Below are 16115 nucleotides of genomic sequence, written 5' to 3' on the forward strand. Positions count from 1 at the left end.
AAAAAAAATAAAAAAGGCCCAACTGTCTGCCCACCCACACCCTTATAGTGATCACCTTTTCTATACATGTCAGAGTGGGGGACTGTCGACATCTATGTTACTAAGGTCTATGAGCCAGCCAGGAATTGGGGCGTGGGGAGGGGTTGGAAGAACCCACCCAGTCCCAGTAGATTAGAGAAGCTAAGATGTGATTTAAAAAAAAAAAAACTGCTTGAGAGCTCCTCAGCACTTTGGCCTTGTCATCTAGAAAGGCTTCACTTAGTATTGTAGGGAGAAAGTACTCATTCCCTCCCTCCAAGCTATGCCAAGAGAAGGATGGGACCTAGAAAAGCAATTCTGAACTCCTAGAGGAGGCCTTGCAGCTGCTATCCAGGGATCTGACCTTTTCACAGCATCTGAAAAGGAAGCATGATGAGGAAGACTCAAGTCTTAAAGTGGCAGAGGGAATTGGAGAAAACTTTAGAAGGCACAAATTCAGTTGAATAAACATCTTATTAGGTACTTAAAGTCCAGTTCTTAAGGATGTGGAAAGATTGGCATAGCTTGGAGGGAGGGAATGAATACTTCTGGCAAAGCTATGAATGAACCCAACTCTTCTGGAAAGCAAGTTGGAGCTCTGCTGAGTTATTGAAATATCTATACCTAGAGATCTGCTACTTCGTTATCCCAAAGACGATGATAATAATAGTCAGTAAAGTCCTCATTTAAGTATCAGAATGAAAGGAACCCAACAAGCAGAAGGAAAATTGTCTTTGAAAAAATGATTATATCTAGAAACCCATTTTCACCAACAAGAGCAGCTTTGCTAACACCATGTCCCAGCTTTGCTCTTGGGGTTGTAGAAAAAAAAAAAAAAGAGAGAACAAAGACAGGAAAAGCAACTGAATTGGAGCCAAGTACATGTAAAGGAAAATCAAGCTAGAGGAAATATCGTGGCGAGTATGAGGAGTCTATTCATGAAGTCTTTGAAGGAGGGAAAAAAAACCTGAGACCTTATTACTTAAACTTTTTATGAATTATAGCTATTCAGAAGGGAAATGGGCTGCCCTCAGAGGTGCCAGGTGCCTCTCCTTGGACATCGACTTGCCAGGTTCTTAGAGTGAAAATTCCTTTACTCGATGGCTTAGACTAAATGGTTACTCGGGTCCCTTTGATTTCAAAGTATAATTTGTAATACTCAAAAAAGGCAACTGAGAGAGGATCAGCAACTACAACCTAAATACATATTTCCCACCTTCCCAAAATGTTTGAGACTCCTCTATACAGATTGAGAGCAGCCTTGATGAGGATAAGGAACAAGCAGGCTTCTGCAAGTGAGATTCAGAAATGGACCATATCTTCTTCATTTCAGTTTCACAATTGAATGAAAGATGTAAATAATACAAGACCAAAATGTCTGTATTGTTTTACTAGGAGAGCAAAGCAATAGTTCTCTTCCAACTCTTTTCAGTCATTCAGATGCTTTGAAAGATGCATTTGTTCAACTGCCATAAACACTAAGAGCTATATAAGGGGGAGGGCTCACTGCTGTGGGGGATTGGATCCTGCATAGAGTAGGGGAGGGGAAGGCCAGGGGAGGGCTGGAGAGGTCCGTCCAAGGCCCAGAGCTTTGGAGACTTCTTGGAAGAAATCTTGAACTACTCAAGTTTGGTCTGACTTCTCAATGAGTCTCTGCTGCCCAAAATGGGACATGCGTTTAGGTGGAAAACCTGTACAAATGAGCAACAGATTTAGGGTGAAATTGAACAAGAAATCAAGCTGATTTGCCTTCAGGAAACTGCAAAGCTCTTTAGCAACCCCAAGCTTTCCTATGGAAACAGACTCATCTTTTTAATACCAGCATTCTGCTGGTGTTGCTGAGGCGAGCTGTGGACTAAAACTGTCAAGTGTTAAAGCCACATAGTGGGTAATGAAGAGGCTCATGGGAGCTCTGAACAGAGTGTGGGAACATCAAAGAACAAAGGAGTAGAGACCCTGGGGAAACAGCTGATAGGAAGACAAAGTGGGCTAGCCCCCTGGTAAGGGCAAGAAGGAAGCAGAACTAATTAACATTCATGGAGCACCTACAGTGTGACAGGCGCTGTGCATAAGACTTTTTCAATCCTCACAGCAACTGGGGAGTTAGATGCTATTAGCGTCCCCATTTTTCATATAAGGAAACTGAAGCAAACAGGTTAAGACACATGCCCAGAGTCACACAGCTAGTGACTACATTTATGGGGCTGGATTTGAACCCAGGTCTTCCTGACTCCAGGCCTAGCTCTTTATTCACTGTGCCTGAAATGCCCTCCCCTCCCCTCCCCCCCCCCGGAATAAATCTCATTTGATCCTCACTGGTAAGTACTGTTTTAAATCTCCATTTTTCAAATAAGGAAACAGACTGAGAGAGGTCAAGTGATTTTCCCAGGTAGTAAATGTCTGAACTGACATTTGAACTCAAATTTTCCTGACACCAAGTCCAACACTATCCACAGATATCCACTATCCCCTCTAAGGGGAGCGAGGTGGACAGCATCACTGAAATACACTGACCCCCTAAGCTGAGGAGTAGTGACGAAGCCTTCCTCTTCTGGACAGGAATGGATGGGTAATCCTAAGAAGCTGTCATCTACTGTTAATACTTGTCCCAGGGTGGCAGAACTTCACCATGGATTCTGCCCTGCTCAAACACATCATCCTCCTCTGTGCCATGGGCAAGCCTCCCTTCCCATTGACATTCCATGGGTGCTAGTAGAGTGTCACTCATCTCTCACTCTCGTTTTATGATATCCTTTTTGCCATTTCTCTTGGGCTTCTGTTGTGGTTTTTACAATTCTCTTGTACTTTTTTCATTGGTAACCTGCTGGGCCACATTCCTGCCTTTTACGTGACTTTGTCTTTAGTGATTGGTATTAGTCCCAGCCAGGAATGGCCTCTGTCTCAGGAAGAAGCACTGAAATTTCCCAGGGCAATCAGCCTACTGTCTGCCATTTTTTTCCCCGTTAGGATTCTAGTTCGCTACCTTCAGTGTCTGTCCAAGGCCATTGAGGGGCCAGCCCTTAGCTTGTCAGCTCAACTATATTGTTATCACAATCTGGAAAATAGGCTTTCATCTGTGTTTATTTGTTTTCCCTACTCTGCAGAATTAGACCAGCCTCTCATTTAGTACTCTGCAGTGTTCCAGAGCTTGACGCAATTAGCATAATGCCGGTTTACAAACTGTAGCATTTGGAGACTTTGCCAACTCTAGGAATTTTCTCTTCCTTTGTACTCTGACCTGGACCTCTGTGACACTGGCAGATGCCTCTGGTGAGCCTATCGCTCCTCTTTCTATGCTCTGTTAGATATGTCTATTAATTTGGGCAGGCTAAGGTTTATGTATGGGAGATATCTGGTAGGAGAAGAGCCTTTCTCACTCTGCCAAATCAAATGAATTCTTAATAATCAACAAACAATAAACCATTGTCTAACTGTAATCATGTGGCCTGATGTAAAACAGCTTTGGCCAAGCAAGCTTTTCTCATGCGCCCAACATGCCAGTAGTATATTCTTCTAACACAGGCATTGGGGTCAGTAGTTTCTGATGTTTTCTTGAACCCTTTTTTCTGTGATAACATTTTTTTCCCAAACATTTGGTCACATCTCTTTTAGATATCCTGCTTCTGGGAATGGATCCCTTTACACTTTATCTTTGCCCAAAGTCACACCTAATGGAGAGCTCTTCTGTAGATGCTTGGACTAGTTCTCAGTCTCTTCCTCTCTGATCCCTCATTGCAACACATTCTGGGCTGATGATAGGGAGAATGGCTTGTTATAGTAATCTGGACAGGTCTCTTCTTCTCTCCTGTGTAGATTTCCTTTCTCCTAGTTCCTCCCTTCTGGGATCATGGGGTGATCCCACTTACCTGGCTCTATTGCCAAGCTTTCTAGAAACGTGTCTTTCTCACCATCGCTTCTCACTAGTTTGTCTAGATAGATTATAATTTAGATCTAGAAGGGACCTTGGAGGTCAGGTAGTTCATTCTTCATTCTCTGGATGAGAAAATGTGACCCAGAAAGATTAAGGGACTTCTCCACATTCACATAGCTAAGAGAGCCAGTTCTCTGATCACAAATCTATAGCTTTTAAATAGGCCAGGTTGAAGTTGTTTTTCATTGCAAGCCATATCTTCTCATTTATATTCCTTTGTCTACTTCGATTATTGATTTTGACCTTTGCTCTTAAATCTCTGGTCTGCCCATTCAAAAACCACCAATTCAGAAATGATTCCCTTGTCACGGTTTCTTTCTTGTCTGTTAGAATATCATTATTTTTACTTTAGAGGATGTTATTCAATATATTTAGGTATCCAACAGCCCCCCACCTCTCTTCTTTTTTTTTAAACATTTATTAATATTCATTTTTAACATGGTTACATAATTCATGCTCCTACTTTCCCCTTCACCCCCCACACACACACCCCCACCCATTCCGACGCACATTTCCACTGGTTGTAACATGCGTCCTTGATCAAGACCTATTTCCAAATTGTTGATCGTTGCACTGGGTTGGTAGTTTTGAGTCCACATCCCCAATCATGTCTGCCTCAACCCATGTGTTCAAGCAGTTGTTTTTCTTCTGTGTTTCCTCTCCTGCAGTCCTTCCTCTGAATGTGGGTAGCATCTTTACCATAAATCCCTCAGAGCTGTCCTGGGTCATTGCATTGTTGCTGGTATAGAAGTCCATTGTATTCGATTTCACCATAGTATATCAGTCTCTATGTACAATGTTCTTCTGGCTCTGCTCCTTTCACTCTGCATCAGTTCCCGGAGGTCTCTCCAGTTCACATGGAATTCCTCCAGTTCATTATTCCTTTGTACACAATAGTATTCCATCACCCGCATATACCACAATTTGTTCAGCCATTCCCCAATTGAAGGACATAGCCTCCTTTTCCAGTTTTTTTGCCACCACAAAAAGCACAGCTATAAATATTTTCGTACAAGTCTGTTTATCTATGATCTCTTTGGGGTATAAACCCAGCAATGGTATGGCTGGATCAAAGGGCAGGCATTCTTTTATAGCCCTTTGAGCATGATTCCAAATTGCCAGCCAGAATGGTTGGATCAGTTCACAACTCCACCAGCAATGCATTAATGTCCCAATTTTGCCACATCCCCTCCAACATTCATCTCTCCCCTTCTTTCATTTTAGCCATTATACTAGGTGTGAGGTGATACCTCAGAGTTGTTTGTCAGATCTCTGGGAAAGGAAAGATTTTAAAACCAAGCAAGAGTTAGAGAAAATTACAAAATGTAAATTAAATAGTTTTGATTATATTAAACTAAAAAGCTTTTGTACAAATAAAAACAATGTAGCCAAAATCAGAAGGGAAACAACAAATTGGGAAAAGATCTTTATAACAAAAAACTCTGACAAGGGTCTAATTACTCAAATATACAAGGAGTTAAATCAATTGTATAAAAAAATCAAGCCACTCCCCAGTTGATAAATGGCAAGAGACATGAATAGGCAATTTTCAGGTAAAGAAATCAAAAGTATCAATAAGCACATGAGAAAGTGTTCTAAATCTCTAATAATTAGAGAAATGCAAATCTCTTCTTTTTTTAAACCCTTACCTCCTGTTTTAGTATCAATTCTGAGGCAGAAGAATGGCAAGAGCTAGACTATTGGAGTTAAGTGACTTGCTCAGGGCCCCACAGCTAGGCAGTGTCTGAAGTCACTTTTGAAATCCAGACCCTCCTAATTCCAAAACCGTTGCTCTAAGCCACCAAGCTACCTGCCTTTCCCCCTTCACTCCCCAAAGTTATCTGTGTTGGATAGGTGTGAAGTCTCTCTATGGTCTATAAGCTTTCAATTTCTGTATTCTGTAAGCCCGAGCTGTATTTTTCAGGTTCCTTGCCTGTGCCCATCTTTGCACTTAAAGTCATCAAGTATTGAAGTTTTTTAGATATTTATTGAATTTGGAACACCATATCCAGCAGAATTCTTCTACCTTATTTCTCCTTTGCAGCAGACCTTGGTGATAGGTTGCTCTTTTGTGTTTTTTGTTTTTTTTTTTAAACCCTTACCTTCTGTCTTGGAATCCAAGGCAGAAGAGTAGTGAGGGCTAGGCAATGGAGGTCAAGTGACTTGCCCAGGGTTACCCAGCTGAGAAATGTGTGAGGCCAGATTTGAACCTAGGATCCTCCCATCTCTAGGCCTGGCTCTCAATTCACTGAGCTGCCCCACATAGGTTGCTCTTCATGGTGGTTGTGCAGAAAAAAAGTCTGTCATAAACAAACCCATTCATATATACAAGCATGGTTGCTTAAAGGCAGACATCAAAATGAGAGTTGTTTTCCTGCTTTAAAAACCTCTCCTCCTCCCAAGAGTGTCCTCCATTATATAGCATTCAGAAACAAAGACAAAATCCCACAGTCGGCATTCAGTGTGGGTTCAGAGTTTAGGTAACAGGCTTTAACTAATTAAACAGAACAATAGTAAGTTAAAATGTGCATCCTGGAGAATCATTTTCTAAAAGCATTCGGGCCAAGTTGAGGGTGGAGCTAGATAAATTATTATGCTGTGAGCCTGGTTACCACCTAATTCATTTTCTGGGATTTAGAGTGTCTTCTTAAACTTTGACCCAGTTTCCTCTCAGAAAATGAGAGGAAAGGATTTTAGTGCAGGGGAATTGTTTCCTCAGAAGTTTGACTAAGCACTCTGGAAAGGTCTTCAATGTTTTTTAAGAAAAAAATGCATGTGCCATTAACAGGGGAGCTTTGGGGGAGCAGGGACCATCTCAGTTTTCTATTTGTACCCACAGTGCTTTGCACATAGTAAACACTAGCTGTTTTTTTTCCATTCATTCCTGCACACATTTGTGAAAAGAGATGACCAAATATATGGTGGCATATTTGTTTGTTGACCCTGAATACTGGACAAAGCCAGACCCAAGAGCCATCCTTCAGTTTAGCTGCAGCTTCCTTTGTCTTGGCTTTCACTTGACATTCATCAGAATGTCAGTATTGATGTGGTCACTTTCTTCCCAGAGTATGTCCATTTATTGTGACCTGTACACATATCTTTCACAAGGATCTCTGTTAGATTGTAAGCTCTCTGAGGGCAAAGACCAGCCTTTGCCACCTCTTGTGTCTTCACCGTGTGGCACAGTGCCTGGCCCAGAGTAGACACCTAATCAGTGCTGATGGGTTGTGATAAAGTACTGTTGATTGAGTGAATTTTTGTGGAAAGTCCAAAAACTGAGTCTTTGTGTCATCTACTTCTTTTTTCACCAGTCTGCCGCTTGCAGAATTGGAAGGGGCTTCAGAGGACTGAACATAAATTTGAATTTTTCTTTCTTTTGTGATTGCCTTGGCCAAAGAATTCATCATCTTTTGACCAACCTACTTGTGAAAAATCTTCTCTATTCTAAAAGGAAGGGAATATGCCTTTATATAGCACCTATTATGTGCCAGGCCCTGTGATAAAAACTCTTCACAAATATTATCTCATTTCATCCACACAAACCTGTAGAGTAGGTGCTGTTATTAACCCCATTTTACAGTGGGAGAAACTGAAGCATACCAAGTTAATCTGTGCTCATTTGCATTTAACTATGTTACTAAAGACTACATGGTCCTAAGGATGTGAATCTGACTCTTGTGGGAAGTGGCCTAAGAAAACAATGAATATCTTTAGAAGGTGATAACTGAGTAATTCACAAATAAATTTTTTTTAACCCTTACTTTCCATCTTAGAATCAATACTGTGTATTGGTTCTAAGGCTGAAGGATGGTCGGGGCTAGGCGGTAGGAATTAAGTGACTTGCTCAAGAGGCCAGGCCCTCCTGTCTCTAGGCCTGGCTCTCAATCCACTGAGTCACCTGGCTGCCCCCTAAATTTCATATTTTCATATGTAATTTTTTTTTAAACCCTTGTACTTCGGTGTATTGTCTCATAGGTGGACGATTGGTAAGGGTGGGCAATGGGGGTCAAGTGACTTGCCCAGGGTCACACAGCTGGGAAGTGGCTGAGGCCGGGTTTGAACCCAGGACCTCCTGTCTCTAAGCCTGATTCTCACTCCACTGAGCTACCCAGCTGCCCCCAGCTGTAATTTTTAAAAAACCTCTGGCCATACAACTTGTAAGTTGTCTGGCTGGATTTGCACTCAGGTATTCTTCATTTCAAATCTGATATTATCCATTATGCCACCTAATTCCTCAAAAGATGGGATAAGAATGAAAGTTACCATAGTTTATAAACTCTTGAGAACCAACTGGATTTGTCAATCCTTGCCCCTCTTCTAGCCAGTTTCTAAAGTTCTTTCACAAAAATGAATTCTCACATTTGCTTTAAATATCCCACTGGTGTCTGTAATCTGAATTCTAAACCATAGAATCATAGCATTAGAAAGTACCTAAGATTTAATCTTCTTTTTTACAAAAGTAGAAATGGAAACCCAGAAGGCCAAAGGATTTGTGAGTCCGGCAAAGTCAAAACTGGAACCCAGGTCTTCTGACTCAGAATCTAAGGCCAAACTACTATTTTCTACCTGGGAATGAGTTGGCCAACTGGCCTTTCATAATTTTGATGAATGAGGACTCTTGGTGCATCACTCACTCAGGTCTCCTTTTTCCCATTCTAACATTTAATCAGGGCCCTGGACAAAAGCATCAGTAACACATTTATGGCATTTGCAGAGTATTGGAAGCTAATAGAATTGACTACAAAGCCAAGATCTAAAATTATCTTAACAGGCTGAACATAAGATTTGATTTCATACAGCAGAGGGAAGCCCTGTTTTAATGGAACCCTGGGACTGGAATTGGGAAAACGGGGTTTAAATCCTACCTCAGATCCTTTGTTTACAATGTGACTTTGGGCCTGGAAAAGCAGGCAGCCGAACTCCTCGACCAGGGCCCTTCTAACTCCCAATCTCTCTTTTCTGTGGAAAATCGCTCAAAAGTAATTTGTAGGAAGCAGATAAAAGGACTTAGGGCCTGAAAGGTTAGTGCCCTTGTCAGGCTGCCTCCAAGGGATAAGCTGGACCTTGTGCAAAAGAAGGGGGACAGGAGGGTGAGGTTGGAGAACTGCTACTAGGGGGCCCTGAAGGGAGCTGGTGTGGAGCCAGAGGCGGGGGAAGCTGTGGGAGCCAGAGAGGGACAGGCCTGGGTGGAGCACTCCTCAGATAGAAGGGGATGGAGCTCTGGCTCCAGGGAGCAATGCTAGAGCTGAGATTTGAGCTCCACAGCATCCTCACAGTGAGAGATGTCCCTGGTAGAATCTACCATCTTGGGCCATGCTGGCCCTTCACATCCTTAGGTGTCTCGTGGAGACTGATGTAGGCAGGGTTCATGATTGGGGCAGATGTTGTTGGTCCAGGTGATTTGGGTCCTTCTGCAACTGCTGAGGTCCCAAAGCCTTGTGTTCTCAGTAGGGAAGGAGGCCCAGATTGGCTCAGCAAGGGAGGGATGTGAGCCTGGCCTTCCTGGCTCTAGCAGCCACTGCTACTGCCCAGGGTGGTCCCCCATGCCAAGGCCCCTCATTGACTGGTGCCCTCCTTTTATTACTGGCCCCTGTAGACTTCGTGTCTCACCTGGAACGTTCCAAAGTCATGGTTAATTATTAGTTAGGAGCAGAATTATCGTTATTAATTCGGGACAGAACGGGCTTCCTCCCACTTGGCGCTCCTCAGAGGAGCCATTTAACTTTAGGACCTTCGAGGTCATCAGAGCTGGAGGCTCCCTCAAACCCAGGGAGTAAAAGGCCCTTCTTGTGGAAGGCAGGAAAGGTAAGCCCTTCCCTATGCCGGGGGATTCCCACTGACCTGCCTCCTCCATTTCAGCTCCCTTTACATCCGCTGCAGTCCATCTCCGAGCCTCTGGCCACCACGCTCCTGAACGCCGAAGAGGGCCCGGCAGCCTTATTGCCGATGGGGCCCCATCCTGGACCAAAAGAGGTACCAGGGAAAGGGGCAAATGAAGAAGGGAGAGGGTGAACCTGGAGACCACTGACCTCCCTCCTTTGTCCACTGCCTGGCTCCTGGGTTTTCTGTGCTGGGGCTTCCCTAGGGTCAGTCAGGCAGCTGAGGCCAGCAGGGGCCCTGCCACCGCCTCAGTAACAGAACCAGAAGGTGGCATGATTCTTGTTGGCATCCTGGGCCTTCTGAGAAAGACCTTCCCCTGGCAGCCCCACAAGGGAGGGGAGGGCTGCCCACATAAAAACGAAGCTGGCCTTCATCCCAGAGACCACCCTGGTCCTCAGGCTTCTGCTTTCTGTCACTTGGGGAAGGAGAGTGCCGGCCTTTCTGAAGGCTTCGTGCAGGCTCGTGTGTCCCACTGGGTGAAGATGGACCTGGCCATCCCCACGCCTCAACCCTCTCTTCCCTTTAGGTAGGCTGTGAGCAGCAGCAGCAGCAGAAGCAGCAGCAGCAGCAGCAGGTGGCTCTGGGGGGCCTAGGACCCCCACTGGATGCCCTTTCCCCGTTTCTGAAGAAAAAGGCTCAGATCCTAGAGGTGCTGAGAAGCCTGGAAGAGACTGACCCCCTGTTACTGCACCCCCCCACGGCCTCGTGGAGGGCAGCAGGGCAGTGTCCCCAGGGGGAGCCTGGCCTCCATCCCGACTGTTCCTTGAAGGGCAAGGCGGGTGAAAAATGGAGCCCTGGGGAGAGGCTGGGCTCCCCAGAACCGGTCAATGGTGAGGTGTGTACACCACCTCTGCCAGAGCCTGCCCCGTGGGCATCCTGCCTGCTCCTAGGCCCCAGCGGCCTGGGGGGACTGCTCCGGTGGGAGCCCATGCTGGGGAGCCCCCGAGCTGAGGATGAGAAGCTGGGGAGGCTTTGGGGCACAGGCCGGGAGCCTCAGAGGTCCCCGGCGCCCCAGCCCAGCCTCCACAGCGGCCTTGGCAGCAGCAGTAGCTCCTCCTCAGATGAGGCCGGGGAGCCAGGGGAGGCACTGACGCCAGCTGCTCTGCTCAATGCCCTGGCCCGGAAGCAGCTAAACCTAGGCCAGTTGCTGGAGGACACAGAATCTTACCTCCAGGCCTTCCTTTCAGGGGCTGGAGGACCCCACAGCGGAGACACGACCCCTGCCTATGGCCCTGGCTCGGGACAGCTACCCTTGCCCAGCGAGGCTCTGAGAGCCAAAGGCCTCCCCAAGGCAGCCTGGGGCGGGGGAGGCTCTGAGCCCCTCAGGCCGGGCTTCAGCACTACCTCAGAGGGCGGTGGCGGGGCTCTCCCCTTCCTCAGCGTGTTTGTGGGGGGAGGAGACAGCTCTCCGGGCCCGAGCCCCTGGCCCAGCTACCCCCATTCCTCATCTCAGGTGAAAAGCGAGCTCCAAATTAGCCCTTCTTCCCCCCTCGAGACCCAGGACCTCGCCTTCTCCCCTCCCAAGAGTCTCAACTTCTTGAAGCTGTCTCTGGCCCCAGAGAAGGCCCCGAGCCCTGGAACCCCCCATCTTAGTCCCCAGTTGGCCCGAAGCTCCCGGATCCCTTGCTGGAATGGTGGTCCTGATGGGAGCCCTTCCCCCATGCTTACCCACCGTGGCCTTGGGGGTGACCTGTCGCCCGAGATAGTTGCCCGGAGCCAGTCCGGCAGCTCTCCACCCGTCATCGTCGTGGATGCCATCCCGCTGAGGCCCGTGCATCCGGCCCCCTCCTCCGTCCTCTCGTCTGAGCCCCCCGCTTGTCCGAGCTCGCCCCGGTATGGAGACGTCCTGGACCTTTCTGCCGGCTCCTTTGCGGGACCCTCTGCAGAGCCCCCCATTTCCCCCCTTCAGTCGTCCAGCTACCCCCAGCTGGCCCCAGAGACACCAGACCAGGGTCCTCGGGGTCCACCTAGCCCCTGCCCCTACGGGGGTGCCCAGGGGAAGGGTGCTGAGAAAGCCGGACAAGAGTCTCCCCAGGCCGGCTGGAAGAGCACAGGAGGCTCTTCCAAAAAGCTGGGCAATGGCGCGGGGAGACGGCCCGGGGAGCCGAGCTTCCCACCTCTCCGGGAGCGCTTGACAGCCCTGGGCAGACCAAAGCCAGGCCCAGAGGGAACGCCGAGCGGGGGCGACAAGAACGGAAGCCCCGGAAAGGCTGGGGTGGAGAGGGTCCGGCCACCGGGGAGGCTGAGGGAAGGGGCCGGGGACGTAGCCCCCAGCTCGTTCAGGCCCCCTGAGCCCGCGGAGGCAAAGGGGCCCCCGCGAGGGCCCGTGCCCTTGGGCACCAGCAGCCTGAAGCAACAGGATCACGGGCCCCCCGGGGACCCTGGGCCCCGCTGCTACTCTTCCCACTCCATGGGCGCCCGTCTCGACCTGGACCCTGTTTCTCCTCGTGGCTGCCTCACCAAAGTGGAGCTGGCCAAAAGCCGGCTGGCAGGGGCGCTGTGCCCTCAGACCCCTCGGACCCCAGTCAAGCTGCCCACCACCGTGCCCAGCTCAGGCAAGCCCAACAAGAGCCCCCATGGCAGCCCCACCAAGCTGCCCTCCAAGTCCCCCACCAAGGTGGTTCCCCGGGGGGCATCCCCCCAAGTGCCCAAGGACCCAGGCAAGCCCGAGAAGGGCAAGGGTCCCCCTTGGGCAGATTACGGCACCCCCTCCCAGCCAGGGCCCAAAGCGGGGGGCCCCGAGGGGCCGGCGCTGCACTCGGCCATAGAGGAGAAGGTGATGAAGGGCATCGAGGAGAACGTGCTGCGCCTGCAGGGCCAGGACCGGGCCCCGAGCGCCGAAGCCAAGCACCGCAACTCGAGCAGCATCGTCAGCTGGTTCGGCCTGAAGAAGAGCAAGCTGCCTGCCCTGAGCCGCCGGGCCGACCCCGGGAAGAACAAGGACGGGCCTGGGGGGGCGCCCCCGCCCAAGGGGGGCAAGCAGGACGCCCGCAAGCTGGAGACGGAGAGCCTCAACATCTCCAAGCTCATGGCCAAGGCCGAGGACCTGCGCAAGGCCCTGGAGGAGGAGAAGGCCTACCTGAGCCGGCAGGGCCGGGGGCGCCCGGGGGGGCCGGCCAGGGGGCCCGGGGGCAGCGGGGACGCCGTGCTGGGCCAGGCCCAGAGCCAGCTCGCCATCGTGTACCAGGGGGCCGACACCTTCATGCAGCAGCTGCTCAACCGGTAAGGCCGGACCCAGGATCGGGAAGGGGGGGCCGGGCCGGGCCAGTTCCCCGGTCCTCCTCCTGGGCCCGGCCCCCTCGCCTCTGGAGCAGATGAGAACCACCGGGGTGAGGGTGGGGGTGGGGGTGGGGGGAGCCCCAGAGCCAGGCCCGTTCTTCCCCTCGTCGGCCATGTTGCGCTCAGACACCCGCGGCCCGTCCCATCTTAACCCGCCACCTTTGTGTTCTCCCCCCACCTAGGGTAGATGGGAAGGAGCTGCCCCCTGACCGCTGGCAGGAGCCCAAGCCGGACTTCAGAGACTTTACGCCGGCCGCTCCCGATGCCAAGGGCCCCCCGCCCCTCCGGAGCCCCCGCAATGGCCTCGTCGCCCAGAGCGCCAACAAGCCGTCAGGGAAGGTGAGCTGGGGAGGGAGGGGAGGGCTAGTCGGGCCCCTGCGCAGAGGCAAACCCTCCCGGCTGCCCCAGCCCGCCCAAGGACCCTGCTGGAGTGTGGGGGGCGCTGTGGGGTTGGACCCTGGGACAGGGCGGCCCGGAGGGGCAGGCGGGAGCCGCGGGCCCTGAGCACATCCTCCACCCGCACAGAAGAGCGGTGAGCCGGCACCGAGGGAAGCGGCCCCTCCTGAGGACGGCCTCGCTGAGCCCATCCCTGCCCCGGATTTCACAGGTCAGTGCCCCCCCCCCCACTCCCAGCACCCTGAGCCCCCCTCGTGGCTGACCGGAGCACCCCCACATGGGACTCTGGCTTCTGGTGTGAGTGGGAAGACCACCTCGGCCCAAGGGGGGACGAGGGCCCTTTACAGAACGCCGTGTGCGCTCGCCACACTGGGAGGTCTTCCCGTCTGAGGGGTGCGGGGTGGGTGCCGGGCCCGAGCCCCCGTGCTTCCCTCTGCCCTTCCTCCCCAGCCTGCGGCTCCCTGACCCGAACCCTGGACAGTGGCATCGGCACCTTCCCGCCGCCAGACCACGGCAGCAGCGGAGCCCCCGGCAAAAACCCCCCCAAGCCAAAGCCTTCTCGCCTGGACCCGGCCCCCGTGGACCCCTCGGCCCGACCCAACCCCCTCACCAAGGTTCCCCGACGAGCCAGGACATTGGACCGGGAGGTGCCCGCCATGGAGGAGCTGCTGGTGGCCGGGCGGCACCCGAGCGTCCCCACTTTCCATGCCCTGCTTTCTCCCACGCCCAGGCACCACGGGCACAAGGCCTGCACGGATGGTGGGCGCCCCCAAAGAGGGAGGGGGGCAAATCTGGCTGTGTGTCTGTCATTTCCAGCGCCCTGATTGAGGGAGGGCTGCAGTCAGGGGGGCATCAGATGTTTTTCTGGGTGGGGGGTGGAGTGAGAAGTCTTGGCATTTCGCACCCCTGATCTGGTGCCTTCTCTGCTCCTGAGGCAGATTCTAGCGGGCATCCTGGACGACCACCCCCAATCCAGCTCTCCAAAAACTGGACTTTCCCCAACACCCGCACGGGCAGCAATGCCTCCGACCCGTTCCTCTGTGCACCCCATCAGCTGGAAGGCCTGCCTAGGACCCCGCTGGTAAGCGTCGCCAGGCCCCGTCAGAAGAGGGGCGGAATGGAAGGAAATTGGAAGAGGGGTCCCAGGGGTTTCCCCTTCTCCTCCCTGGGGCCTTGGGAAGCCCCTGGGACGGACGTGGGAGCAGCGAGCTCTGAGCCTTTCCCTGTGGGCTGCAGTGAGGGCTGAGCTGGGGGCTCCGGCCTCTCTGTCCCTCCTCTCCCCCGGGTTTGCCGCAGGCTCTAGAGCCCCTGACCGAGACCGAGGCGTCTGAGAGGGGCTGCTGAGGCAGGACGCAGCTTGGGGGTTCAGGCAGGGTTTGCCCCCTCCTCCCCCCTGACCCCCACTCCCATCCGCCAGGTCCCCCCCACTGAGAGGAAGCAGTGTCTAGAGGAAAGGCAGCCGCCCGCGACCACCCCCGGCCCAGCCTTCAGTGACAGCCGCACGCCCAGCACCTCAGACATGGGAGAGGACGGACGGGCGTCTGGGGGAGGCCCGCCTGGCCTGGAAACGTCGGAGTCCCTGAGCGATTCCCTGTACGACTCCCTGTCCTCGTGCGGGAGCCAGGGCTGATGGTGGCCTGAGGCATCCAAGACGCTCTTTGCTCGCCTGCCCAGACCAGGGGCCCCCCCGGTTTCTGTGAACCAGAAGGGGGTACTCTGCCCTGGGACCCCATTTGAAGCACACCCCTGGGAGAGAGCTGGAGAAGAAACTACAGTGCAGCCCCCCACAGGCACCCTGGAATGCCCATGGGAGGGCACCCCAGGCTTGATCTATTTTTTCTCTTGCTCTTGCCCCATCTTGAACCCCAGGGGCGCTATATCGTGGTGCTGGGCCTCCCCCGCTCTTCCGCTGGCTGGACCCAATCGTCTCACTACTAGGCCTCCCGTCTAAGCTGGCTGCTCCCCATTTCCCACCATCCTCCCTGGACGGAGCCAAAAAACTCAGTGGAGATGAGAGGAGGCAGCGGAGTCTGGCCTCTCCCCCATCTCATCTCCTCCGTCTCCCCTGGCCTTGGGGAGCCTCATCGCTCTCTTAGATGGTGCTGTCCTGACCCCCTCCCCAGGTCTCTGGGGTTCTGTTGTTGGGGAACAGAGTTTTGTTTATATTAAAGTCATTTCCCCTCCTGTTCTCCCCTTCTCTTGGCTTAATTTCTCTCTGCCTTTGTGAATGAGGCCGCACCTCCAACCGCCACTGCCATCAGAATCCCCAATAAAGCATGGAAAAGTAGCTCAGCCACCCCCTGGCCCACCCGGAGCCTGGGAGCCCCTTTGTGCCAATCAGGATGGCTGAAGAAGGGGCTTCTGGGCACAGATGGGGGGTAGGAGCTGAGGACGAGGAGACTTTAGGGAGGGGGGCCCCAGGAGCCCCACATCTGAACTCCAATCCTGCTAGGGTCCTCGGCCCGCTAGGGAGATGGTCTGCTGGGAATGTGGTGGATAGGAGCAGGGCAGAGATCTTCCTGTAGGACCCTGGGACTGTGGTAGGGGGGGAATATTGAGCCGAAGACCACGGGGGAGGGGAGTCGGTGCTGTCACACAGTCGGGAAGGTTC

At 52.0% G+C, this 16115-nt stretch overlaps 1 protein-coding gene across 1 annotated transcript in view; it reads left to right on the forward strand.

Annotated features, from left to right (window-relative positions):
* The window catches only part of NCKAP5L (NCK associated protein 5 like), a 67569-nt gene extending 51877 nt beyond the window's left edge, over positions 1 to 15692 (forward strand). The window contains exons 7-14 of the mRNA XM_044679723.1: positions 9809 to 9922; positions 10386 to 10552; positions 10622 to 13051; positions 13291 to 13447; positions 13634 to 13715; positions 13955 to 14263; positions 14443 to 14585; positions 14922 to 15692. Coding sequence (XP_044535658.1) covers positions 9809 to 9922; positions 10386 to 10552; positions 10622 to 13051; positions 13291 to 13447; positions 13634 to 13715; positions 13955 to 14263; positions 14443 to 14585; positions 14922 to 15134 — 3615 coding nt within the window. The 3' untranslated portion in view covers positions 15135 to 15692. The remainder of the gene's footprint in view (positions 1 to 9808; positions 9923 to 10385; positions 10553 to 10621; positions 13052 to 13290; positions 13448 to 13633; positions 13716 to 13954; positions 14264 to 14442; positions 14586 to 14921) is intronic.
* The last annotated feature ends 423 nt before the right edge of the window (positions 15693 to 16115 follow it).

This window comes from Gracilinanus agilis, chromosome 5, assembly GCF_016433145.1.
Source record: "Gracilinanus agilis isolate LMUSP501 chromosome 5, AgileGrace, whole genome shotgun sequence".
In the NCBI taxonomy this organism is placed as follows: Eukaryota; Metazoa; Chordata; class Mammalia; order Didelphimorphia; family Didelphidae; genus Gracilinanus; species Gracilinanus agilis.